The sequence below is a fragment of the Python bivittatus genome, unplaced genomic scaffold (genome assembly GCF_059951505.1).
Source record: "Python bivittatus isolate LINGU-HERP-01145 unplaced genomic scaffold, Pbiv_v1 ctg000960_np1212, whole genome shotgun sequence".
In the NCBI taxonomy this organism is placed as follows: Eukaryota; Metazoa; Chordata; class Lepidosauria; order Squamata; family Pythonidae; genus Python; species Python bivittatus.
In genome coordinates this window covers 4868547-4880936 of record NW_028277124.1, presented here as the reverse complement: position 1 = coordinate 4880936, position 12390 = coordinate 4868547, and the positions used below count along the sequence as shown (strand labels likewise).

The 12390-nt window shown below is 38.1% G+C and overlaps 1 protein-coding gene across 1 annotated transcript in view; it reads right to left on the bottom strand.

Moving 5' to 3' along the window:
- Nucleotides 1–12085, bottom strand: part of ICE1 (interactor of little elongation complex ELL subunit 1) — a 37376-nt gene extending 25291 nt beyond the window's left edge. Inside the window, 4 exon segments of the mRNA XM_025163472.2 lie at nucleotides 248–266; nucleotides 2879–2913; nucleotides 5317–5375; nucleotides 11861–12085. Of these exon segments, the coding sequence (XP_025019240.2) occupies nucleotides 248–266; nucleotides 2879–2913; nucleotides 5317–5375; nucleotides 11861–11953 (206 nt within the window). The 5' untranslated portion in view covers nucleotides 11954–12085.
- Nucleotides 12086–12390: the final 305 nt, after the last annotated feature.

Here is a 12390-nt window from a genome sequence, read left to right as displayed (position 1 = left end):
AAAAAACAAAACTTAAGCTCAATTGAAACTCTGTTTTGTGCATTCCTTCTGTCAAATGCCCAAAGAAGCAATAAAGCCACTCTTATAACAGAACATCCTATACTGTATTCAAAGGTTAATTCCACAGAAGCCACTTTAACATCACGCTATGCTGCCTTGGGGAAGAGTCACGCTATAAGCAACTATTAATACCCAGAAAATCGTACAACTCAGAACAGTGGAAAATTGAAATGGAATAAATTCTTACCTTTCAGCAAACTGAAGCTGTGCTGACTTGTTAAAGAAAACTGGACATGCAGAATTGTTTTTGTTCTTTGTTACATATACTAGAGCAGGAAAAAGGGGGAAAAATAAGCCCTCTCAAAAGAGAACAGGTTTCTTGAAAGAAGTGTGAATCCATATTAAGGAGAGATAGAATATAATGAGAAACTTGGGATGCTGCCTGGATTTACAAATGAGGGTTGTTAAAACTTGAAGAAACGTTTGAGATGGGAGAAAGAAAAACTGAAGGGAGATCAAATCCTATGACAGCATCTGAATGAATTAAGGACTAAGACTGTTAAAAGCAAAAGGAAAGAATACAAAGTCAATTTATTTGATCAGGGTTAAAATTTCTTTATAAAATTCTGGGAATCCTTTACGGACTTTTTGCTGACATCTGGATAGAAACATTAACGATTCATGGATTTGCAAATGGATAATTGATGGATTATGGGAAGAAGTGTTCCATGTATGTAATCTTTTAGGGGCTGAAGAAATATTAAGTTTGTATCTGTTGTGATGAAGATCAGAAGTCACTTCTTTACTTATTGCTTTTTTTCCTTTTTTCCCCTTTCTTTTTTTCTTTGCACTTTTTATTTCCTTTTTTCTATTCTTTTCTCTCTTCCTGATTTCAATTTTATTCTTTTATTATTGTTAAAATCCTTAATAAAAATTATTAAAAAGAAAACCTTAGGATACTGCATAGCATGTAAATAATTTCAGCTTGTCTCTCACTCTCATGATGTTATGCATTTTCTGGCCTCTAGATGAAAATGTGAAATCCATAAATTTAGGACAGTTGTCTAAATTATAAGTTAAACTACATTTTTACACTTGGGAACCAGCTTGAGATTGTGCTATTTCCAGAGGCAATTCTCATAATTATGTTCCTCTCTTTTTGCCTACTTAGAAATATCTGCAGCAGTACATCACCAGAACTGTTGTTCTTTTTTTTCTTTCCTGATGAGACAATTTATAAGTTAACAGTCATGGATAAAATGGATTTTTTTTTTTTATAAAGGACATTGGAATCTGTTTGAAATGAAACATATAAAGAGCTAGATTTCCTTCGACAACACAGTTAAGCAAGAAAGAATTTCCTATCACTGTGTATCTTGAAGAGAGTCCCTATTTCATTTTATTTCTTGGACAAAAAACACAACTCTGGGTGGCTAACAAAATTCTAAAAACACATAACCAATGAAATAGAAATAACAACCAAAGGCAAGGACAAATATACTACAGCAATGGAGAAAACCAGCAACAAACCCACTGGGGCTCAACTAATTTCTCAACTCCCATGCCAGGGAAAATAGCCAGGTCTGAACAGCTTTCCAAAAGACCAACAGGGTTGGTCTAATGTCAGGTGGCAGGGTATTCCAAATGTCAGTTGCTGCAACAGAAAAGGCACTTATATGCAACAGAAAATGCTTTTATACCTAAACACTTTCATGATTGACACACTACATACGAATCTTTCATCCTACAGTGGAATTCAACCATAATACTACTGTACTTTGGATTTCAAGAATGCAAAGGTTTCAGAAACCTTCACTTGGTGATGTTAAAAATAATCTTATAAGGTGAACCATTAGCAACTGGGGGAGGGGGAATTCTTAAATACCAAGATGCAAGACGCAAAAGATCTCATACTTGCCATAACTCTTCTTAATTCAAGCTCATAGCCACTGCACTCTCTCTTAAAATATTGCACATAAAATGTCACTTGCACCCAAATAGAAAAATGGGCTCCCTTATAATTTCATGTGTCCTACAAGAATTCAAGGATGGGTCTCCTTAAGGCTTTCCTCAGTTTCTGAACTTCTTTAAGTGAGGTTCAACATGCCTTTGCTTCATAGTAATGGGGAAATATATTTCTATACAGATAGTTCCTAAGCATGATAAGTGGTTACAATTACTGTACATGTGCCTCAATTTGCTCAATAAGTTATTATTTTTATCAATTCTCTTGGTGGATTTTTATTTGCCTTGTTTTGATTTTTTGTCTTTTTCTCTGTACTGTATCATTTCTAGGTACCCTGATTCACAAACTAAAATATGGTGGTGGTGTTTATGAGGACTGTATCATCACATTCTGACTTTTCCCTTAATCCCTGCTTCTTTACCAGCAGACATGCATTTTAAATTTTGTATAAACGCATCTGCATTCAATGTGTTAAAAAAAAAATCACATGAAGTCCCTTTGGAATCTAGCTTGACGGTTGAAGGGTCAGAACACTACAGTAACAACATATATAGGGTGGCTCTCGCTTAATGGATCTTTTGTATAAGACCCCCCCACACACACACACCACACATTCTCATTGTCATGGAAACAAGGTATATGTTTTCTACCAAAGTTGTTGTGGCTGCTACTCCCTATTTAACTGCTGCTGCCTGATGCAACTCTGGGTAATCAAAGCCCAGACAGATTACACCAGCAAGATTTCAGAAATCAGAATGAATAAAATATATAGTATATACAGATCAGCATCCCATCACAACACTGCTCATCACTTATTATAAGTTTCTGATGCCACTGTTTAAAATGCTAGAATTCAAATTTCCCACAATAAAGTCAGGCATTGCAGTTTTTTTAAAATGCAGAAAAGGATATCACTGCACTTTTTTTGGTACTCTGCCAGTAGGTGGCTGTAAGAAAAGAACAGGAGAAGAATTAGATGAAAGTCCACATTTGACAAACAAACAAGACAAACTGCTGGCTGGCAAAGAGGAAAAAAAAAAAAAAAAAGAACTCAAGAGACCAAAGCCTAAAAACTGCATAGCTTAAATATTGTTGTTTCTGGTGTACCCAGAAAATGGTCTCTTATATTTAGAAGAAGAGAAGGATAGGCATTCTTTTTTTCTTCTGAGCAAGTATCAGATCTTCTATATTAGTGTGTCTCAACCTTGGCAACTTGAAGACGTGTAGACTTCAACTCCCACAATTCCCCAGCCAGCCATGCTGGCCAGGGAATTCTGGGAGTTGAAGTCCACACATCTTCAAGTTGCCAAGGTTGAGAAACACTGTTCTACACAATATCTGAGATTTCATTTCTTACAGCAGACATTTTTGTTTTCATAAATGTATCCCCAAAAGATGTAGACCTATTTCACCCCAAGGACTAAACTGCCTCCAGATAAGTACATCAAGGGCTGTAAACAGTAGAGGGCAGAACCACACAACTGTGGAGGAACTGCTCCCAATGTGCTTATGTGGACATGTACTCTGCTCATACGCCCCCTTCCTTCCTTCCTTCCTTCCTTCCTTCCTTCCTTCCTTCCTTCCTTCCTTCCTTCCTTCCTTCCTTCCTTCCTTCCTTCCTTCCTTCCTTCCTTCCTCCCTCCCTCCCTCCCTCCCTTCCTTTCCTCCCTCCCTCCCCTCCCCTCCCTCCCTCCCCTCCCCTCCCTCCCCATCCATCCATCCATCCATCCATCCATCCATCCATCCATCCATCCATCCATCCATCATTATCATTCAGGTGGCTCCATTGATGTTAATTAATATCTGTTGCGCTCTCCTTGCCTTTTAATCATAATATTAATATTTTTAATTGTTTTTATATTACTGTTTTTTATTTTTTATTGCACGCTGCCAAGAGTCATGTTTTGTGAGATGGGCAGCTATATAAATATGATGGATGGATGGATGGATGGATGGATGGATGGATGAATGAAATCTTTAAACAGACATTATTGGCATGGCTGAATTGCCATAAAAGTGGCAATTTTAATTAAGGAAGAGAGCACTGAAAAGGGAAATGCTCACCTTTTATTTCCCAATACTAATCTCCCACTCCTCCCAATATGATTGGCAAAAGTCTTGCACATAACTTCAACAAAGATTCCACCACCTCCCCTTTTCCAGGCCTGAGCATTAATAGCCTTAGATGGGCTTGGGCACAGGGAAGAAGACCACTGGCAAAGATTCCCCATGCTTAACACATTGGATCTTTAGCCATCCCTTGTCATTTCCAACACATTAATCAGCAAGAACTACTGATATTTTTCAGTTCAAAATTGAAATGCTAGATTCCGGTGTCCATAGCACGTTCCAATAAAATTAAAACGACAACATACATGCAGTGATGTCATGATGCACATGCCACTCTTACATACTTGCATCCCAATGTTGGATACAAATACATACATTGCAACATTTGCGTCACGATGCATGTTTTGTCATTTTATTGTCCCTTGCCCTCTCCATAAAGATCCCATGATGCTAGACTACACTGGGAGGCAAAGAAGTGGTCCTCTACACCCCCAGTCCCATCCATGGGCAATCCATGGCTCATATGCAGTTCCCCAATGTCTGAGATTATACTACAAACATTTGGCAGGAAAATGGCTGGCATTTGACAGTGCAATTTCTTGGGTTCTCCTCCAAGTAAGGATGGGGATTGGAGGGAGGTCTTGCTCCCATTCCAACCTTTAAACCCACCCATCTGGCCAAATGTGCCCAAAATAATTGCTCCATCCTTTCTAACAATGTCATCTTGTCACCAAAGACATTTTGTAATGTTATAACTATAGAAGTGAGTTGTAGCCCATGGCCAACAAAAAGTTGCCTATCTATGTTTTAGGCCTTGGGAGGTGAAAACCAGCACCATCAGTTGTGCTTGGAAGAGAATGATGTTAGTGCAAATTAATTAGTGGTTGGTATAAAATGATTTCTAAAGTGTATTCCTGTGAAAATGTTTCTACACATTTTTCAAGGATAGTCACATATATTCCATGTGAAAAACATTGTCGTCATACTAGCAAAGCGTAGCAGGCAAGGGCAGTTCTTGACATCCTTGCCACACCATCTTCCAGAGTAGTGCTGGACACAGCAGAACTCCCAAAATGTATCAATGTTATGTCCCAAAATGTTTTATCACAACCTGAATGGATTGTATTCCATGTTAGACTGCTTCTGCTCATTATGCCTATTTTACCTGCATCAGGTCACAGATTCCTAGCCTACCATCTAGTCCCTAATTATATCCAGGGAATGGTTTAGGACTACAAAAATAAATAAATGCTTGTAAAAATAGATGAAAAGGTACTTACTCAGCATCCATTATTTTTTGTTTTAATGCAATTAAGGCAGCGACATATTCATTCAAATTCTGCAAAAAAAAAAGGTGATAAATTATTAAGAATATTTATTAGAGCTGTGCACACTTTGAAAATGATTTAGAGGAAGTGCTTTGGACCCGTACAATCTTTTTTCAGATGGGCTGCTTTAAACAACAGCAAAGAAGTACAGCACTTGCACAAGTTCTGAACCGCTTCTCCAAATCATTGTCAAAGCTTGCACAGCCATAAAAATATCTTTTCATCAAAATAGAGATTGGATAGAAGCACTCCTTAAACAGGAGATATTTTAATAAATTTTAATCTGCTGTGGTAATTTTTTTAAAAGAAGCTAGGAAGATAACGCCATTATAGATAAGATGTACAGATAGTCCTTGCTTAATGATCACAATAGGGACAGAAAAATTCATTGTTAAGCAGGGCGGTTGTTAAGCAAGTTGTGCCTGATTTTATGACCTTTTTTGCAATGGTCATTAAGCGAATCATGTGGTCGTTAAGCAAATCACACAGTTCCCCAATGATTTTGCTTGCCAGAAGCTGGCTGGGAAGGTTGCAAATGGCAATCATGTGACCCCAGTATGCTGCAACTGTCATAAGTGCGAGCTGGTTGCCAAGTGCCTGGATCACAAACATGTGGCTGCAGGGGTGCTGCAATGGTTGTAAGTGTGAGGACCGGTTGTAAGTCCCTTTGTTCAGCATCATTCTAACTTTGAACAGTTGCTAAATGAATGGTCATTAAGGGAGGACTACCTGTATAAGATTATATTAGAAAAGTAACATAAACCAAACCGAAAAATGGAGAATTGTGAATGAAGTTGTGAATAATTATAAGCAAATGTGAGCTCTCTTTTTCTGAAGCTATCATCCTATAGCACCACAACTTTCTTGGGCTTCTTCTTGATTCATTGATTCTTCCTTCATCTACTGTAATTGAGAACCGGTTGGGCAAGGATAAAGATGTGCCATAGTTGACATCTGTCTCAGTTTTGGTACCTTAGCAACTTCAACTAAAAGGTGGGATAGTGGGGCTTACAGTACCATGGGAGATCCTGATGATTATCAGGTGCTCTGTTCTTAACATGACTGGATGTCAATAACTTTATTTGAAACTGGGTTGTGCAGACAAGTTGAGGATTCTGCTGATGTATTGTCGACCCTACTGTCCAGGATGATCAGTTCCTGAGTTTCTAGATCTCACTGAAATGGCTCAAAATTATTTTTGATTGGAGTAGCATAAAAGCCACAATAAAAAAAAAAAGAATTTCAGGTTTGATGTAGGATTTCAAACCTACATTTGATTTGCTGTTAGTGCTGGTAGGGTTCAATCTCCCATTCTCTGTATATAATCTAAGGGGTAAGCATTAGTTCCCCTCCCCGCAACTGGTAAAAAGAATAAGAGTTATGAGACAGGCCTTTTGTGTCACTGCCCTGTCATTATGTTAAACCTACTATCAAAAGCCAAGATGGCTCCTACGCTGTCTATTTTCAGGAGGAAGATAAAAATTATTTTGTTTTGCCAGACATTTAGGGAACAAGTGGGTTTCCTTAACCTTATGGTTTGGGGAATTTTATTCTTGGATTTAGTTCTATTTTAATTAGATACCTGAAATTGATTTTTTTAATTGTATGGGGTTATTTGTTTTATTTATTTTTTTTACGATTGTGAAGCGTCCAGAATCTAGTGATTGGGGCAGGATGTAAATCCTGGAAAGAAAGAATAAATAATAATAAATAAATAAACACATATCAATCTATAAATAGATTTATGCTTATACCACATATTCAAAACAAACAGGCCTTTTTCTAAGCAAATACTTGCCAGTCACATTCTCATTCATTCTTTTTTCTCCAAATGGCCCAATCACTTTTTCTTTTGGGTACATTTTGCTTTGTTCCCACCCATCTATTTGTGTCACACAGCAAAATAACTTTTCCCAGGATCACATTCATTTACAATGTTGCATAATTTCCCCCCAGACTCATCTCTTCCATTATCACCATTCACTGCAGCATAACATGAAACCACTGCCATCTTATGGATTTCTCCTTTCATATGAACCCACAACAATTCATATCTTCTGACATTTAGTCCTTTCATAATTAAACTTACAGCTTCACTTCCTTAGATGTATTCAACTCTATAAGATTAGACTACCTTTATTCAGCTCTACTGCATCCTTCTCTAAATATCACAGATATACAGCTTATCTATTTTACTTTTGTTCACTTTCTCATTAATTCCTGTTCTTAACTCATGATATTCCAAGTTGCAGTCTTTCATGTTGCCATGGTGATTATCAGAAAGGCCCACAGATATCAAAATTTATTGTCCATCATTGCTCTGAACAACTTTTACTTAATGCTTTTTTCTAATACAGAGAAACTGTAGATTAGATTACCAGTCAAAATAGTATACCCTACTAATGATAAGGGCAATACCAGTCAGATTTGGTACATTCGGGCCCATATTCCACAAACATAACCAAATACCACTTTTACCACAAGCATGCTTCTATACAAGCTAAGATCTCTAATCTAAGGATTACTTTGGAAGCCATCATATTGTTTCCTATACCCCACCAATGAGAAGGTGCAAGCAGTACACTGACATATACTCAGAAAGCCTATTAAAGCTTACTGGGGTGGCGAATCAGAATTCAACTTGTCAACAGGAGCTCATGTGGTTTAGGTCCACCTAACACAACGTTTTGACGTAAATCCAAACACCAGAATCAACGGAGAAAGCTCAGAGAGCTGCCTACTCCGGATGTCTATTTCTCAGATTCCAAGAATCATAGATGCGGATTCTAGTACAAATCAAGTTCAACACTTGGATTTCACTGGCTGCTAAACAGCCAGTTTAAACTTGGTTGTAACAAGGAAGAACTGCCCCTAAACAGAAAGCTTTACTGAAATTGTTAGCAAGTGCCCTGCTCCCTTTTATGACTTGTTTAGCCTAGGCTTATGTGAGCAGAATAAGCTATTTAATATTTAGTGGATTTGTCACTTCTTAAAGAATTATGTGCAATGCTACTGTAAACACAATTGGTTCAGCTTATCTGGCAAACTGACCCAAATATTTTTGAATAATAAGACAGAATGCGCTTGGGTGAATGAGGCATCACAAACAGAATACTTGTGTCATCCAATATTACTTCACACAAAACTACTTTCAATGGTATTAATTTCTGTATTTTCTTTCTATTCATCAAGCATCAGATTGGCATGCAATAACCATGTGAAAAATTATCGAAGTAGAGACATAGCAGATGCATGGCTACAGTTTCTACAGACTACTTTCAAGGAATGTTAGAGTAAGTGGAATTTTGTTAGATTATTGCTGAAACATCTTGTTCTCTTTGACAAAAATAAACATTTTATATCTTGGAAAGCAGACTAATGATGCCTTGACCATTATGAAAAGCTGAATATGCACTCCTGCTCTGTAAATATAGCATGAGTAAATAACAAGCACTTTAGTAAAGGTCAAAGACCACACAGATTTAAATCAGCCTATGGACCACAATATACTGATTAAATCCTTATGTAAGAATAAGAGATTCCTGGGATTGTCCACCAAAACAGAAAGAAAGAAAGAAAGAAAGAAAGAAAGAAAGAAAGAAAGGAAGGAAGGAAGGAAGGAAGGAAGGAAGGAAGGAAGGAAGGAAGGAAGGAAGGAAGGAAGGAAGGAAGGAAGGAAGAGGGAGGGAGGGAGGGGTAAGTAAGTTTGGGTGAGATTTCTTTCTCCAGTGTTAAAGATTCCCTCAGCAATAAGAAACAGAAACAAGTATCTATATTGAAAAATTTTCTAGATTAATTTATTAATAAAGAAATATCTCTGGTCTCAAGTCCATAAATTACCTATTCACACTCTAGGTAGTCTGTATTACATTCCTGGTACTACCTAAATTAATAATTTTCCAAGTTTCCCTACAAGAAATGTGATCATAGCTCCACTATTCAAAAATTCAGATCAAATAATGCAAGCACAATGGTTGTGTTTCTACAACATGGTTATCTGTACTTAAAGAAACCATGGTTTATACAAGTAATCAAATTTTAGGTTTGTATGACACACTGAACTGTAAACAAATCACACAGATTAGATTTACATAACATGCTGGGCTGAAATATGGTTGGTTTGCTTGTGATTGTGTTGTGCAAACACAGCCAGTATGAAAGACAGAATACTGAAAATATTTGGGTAAGAACAGGGTTACCAGACATCTGGCAAAAGGTGGACATGTCCTCCTTGTCCTCATGTCCTCTGTCTGGCAGGAATAGCCTTAAAATCAAATACTGTCCAGCTTTTGGAGTGTCTTTTTTTTTTTTTTGGAGGGAGGATTGTTTTCACAACAGTAGTCATTCAAACCTTTGTGTATTGTGGCCTTGTAAACTGTCTGCTTCTTTCTTTCTTTCTTTCATCTGTCAACAGACTTGGCAGCCTAGATTTGTGTTATTTATTCCCCAATTCCATCAACTGGCTTCAATCCAGCCCCTTCAAATCTATGATCACTGTAGTTTGTGGATCACATGACCTGTCATAGGTTTCTATGGTGAAATTTGAAAAGCATATCATCATCAGTCCTATATTATCACTAGCATTATGTTCTTGAAAATAAAGATTTGTTGGAAAATACTGCAATTAAAAAAAACAGTCTGATACTAGAAAAAATAATTTCATATACATGTAAGCCTAAGTACATTTTTTGCAGTTTCCACTGTAATTTTTTTTTGCAGATGCCAAGAAAGTTAAAGAGTTAGTGTATCCTCCTTCCCCCCATTTGTCCTTCTTTCCAATCCATGTCCTCCTTGGCCTTTCAGACATCTGGTAACCCTTCTGCTGAGTCATAGAGATTCACTTGAAGGGTTAAGGATGAAGAAAACTAATAAATAAATTGCACTACAAGCAAGCTAATAATAATAATAATGTTCAGAAAGAACATTATGATGACATGGAAAAGTTAAAGAAAATCAAAGACAGAAGGTAAGAAGAATGAAAAGTACAATGAAAAAGTATAAAGGAATTATTCCTCAGAGGTTTACTTCTAAACCTCTAAACTTCTAAACACAATTTATTGGTCAGAAACAGACATCAAAGTAAATACATGTACAAAAAGAAGAATATATAATTAAGAGATGATAGTCTGGATATTATGAAAGCTTTTAAGGTGGAAAAACCAAGCTCAGTGAACCCCAAGAACTTCACAGTTCAACCTTGAGCTACACATATTCACCTCTATTGGTAAAAACACTTTAGGAATATGAAGCAGCTTACTTTTCTTTAGTTTCTGGAACAGAATTCATTCATCAACAGAATTCATGAAACATCTTCATGACAGAATCCAACCTCATCATCTGGACACCAATGTGATTTGAAAAAAAGAGTTCTAGTATTTTAAGGATACATTACCAATATAAGAGAATATATGTAGCTCAGGATTGAACTGTGGAGTCCTAGGGGTTCTCTGAGCTGGGTAATGAAACATTTGCAAGAAAACAACCAAGCTCAGAGAACCTCAAGGACTCCATAAGGATACTTTGTTTACTAAAAGCAGTAGGAATAAGTTAATGAGTAAAAGTTTAAGATAGTAATATAAAAATTGGCTATTATATACCCTCATTTAGATATGTTGGATGGAAATATGCAAGGGGGCTTATTCTCAAGTAAGCATAAAAAAGTCATACTGAAAAAAGCAGTTTAAATACAGTATTCCTTGGTTACATTACACATACTTTTTTTCTGGGGTGGCTTCAGATCTTAATCTTATACCACAATGCTGAAGTATGCATTCTGGCTCTAAGACTGAATAATGCATTAACAGTTGGAAGCTTCTTTTTTTAATTTCTCTCTTCTCAACTGGCAAAAACTACAATATACTAGGACAATAGTGAATATGTGCAAACTTAAAGAGTTAAACTCAGCGAATTCAGTAAGGCTTCCTTCTAAGTAAGTACTTGCGAGCTGCCTAGAGTCACTCATAGAGAGATGGGCAGCATATAAATTTTATTTATAAATAAATAAATAGACATATCCAAAATTAGGCTAATGGTTTTGACCGTGAGGATATAAAGCTTTCACCAAATGGATTCGTGTTGCTTTAAAGACGAATGATGTTTTCAGGCAACTTAAACAATTACACCAGCAATCCAACAAGGACAACTACCCCCCGCCCCAAAATTACACTAGCAATCCAACAAAATACACCAGCAATCCAATATCAGTGTATCCTCGACATCAGAAAACAATCAGAATCGTCTTCTTTTTAAGCTCAATACAAAGTGGACAGCTCATCCCCGTGCTGGAGGATGCAAAGATGCTTGAGAACTTCAGGAGAGCCCAAGAAAGTCGATCGAACCACTCGCTAGATCAATTTGCTTCCTGCGCACTTCATTCCGTCCCTAAAATGCTGCCGGTCATTCAATACGACCGTCATAAGACAGGACCGCTATTCCCGCTAAATACACCTCCAGCACGACGGGCTACAAGGGGCAGAATCAGAGCAAGATCTCTAACCTGCTGAAGGGCCCCGCAGTTGGCGCAGGCCGTGGCCGCCTCCACCGCGATCGCCGCTGTGTTGGCCGCCGGCGGGGTCTCCCCGGGCATCATGATTTCCAATGCAGCCCAAGCGGCCCATCCGTTGCCCGTTACAAGCCTCGGGCGACGGCGGCGGCGGCAGCAGCAGCAACAGCAGCAAAGATAGTGAAACCCGCCCGAGAAGCCAGACAGGCTCGTAGCTGCGCAGTGCGACGCAAGGAATAAGAAAGACCCTTCGCGGCGCTGCGATTAGCTGCCCCACGCAGTGCCTGAGAAAAAGACAGCCTGCCTGCAGTCCGAACCAGACCGGCGAACTACTCCTCCCAGCCTGCCACGCGACCTTCGCCTTTCGCTTTCCCAAACCTAGGGCCGAATGTAAGAGGCGGGTTGTCGTATGGTGTGACGTTACCTCCGCGTGGGCGATTCTATTAGGCAGTTTAGCAAACCCGGCCTCCAAATCAAGCTGTTTTGCAAACGGGATAGCAGGAGGAAAGTAGTAGAGATACGAC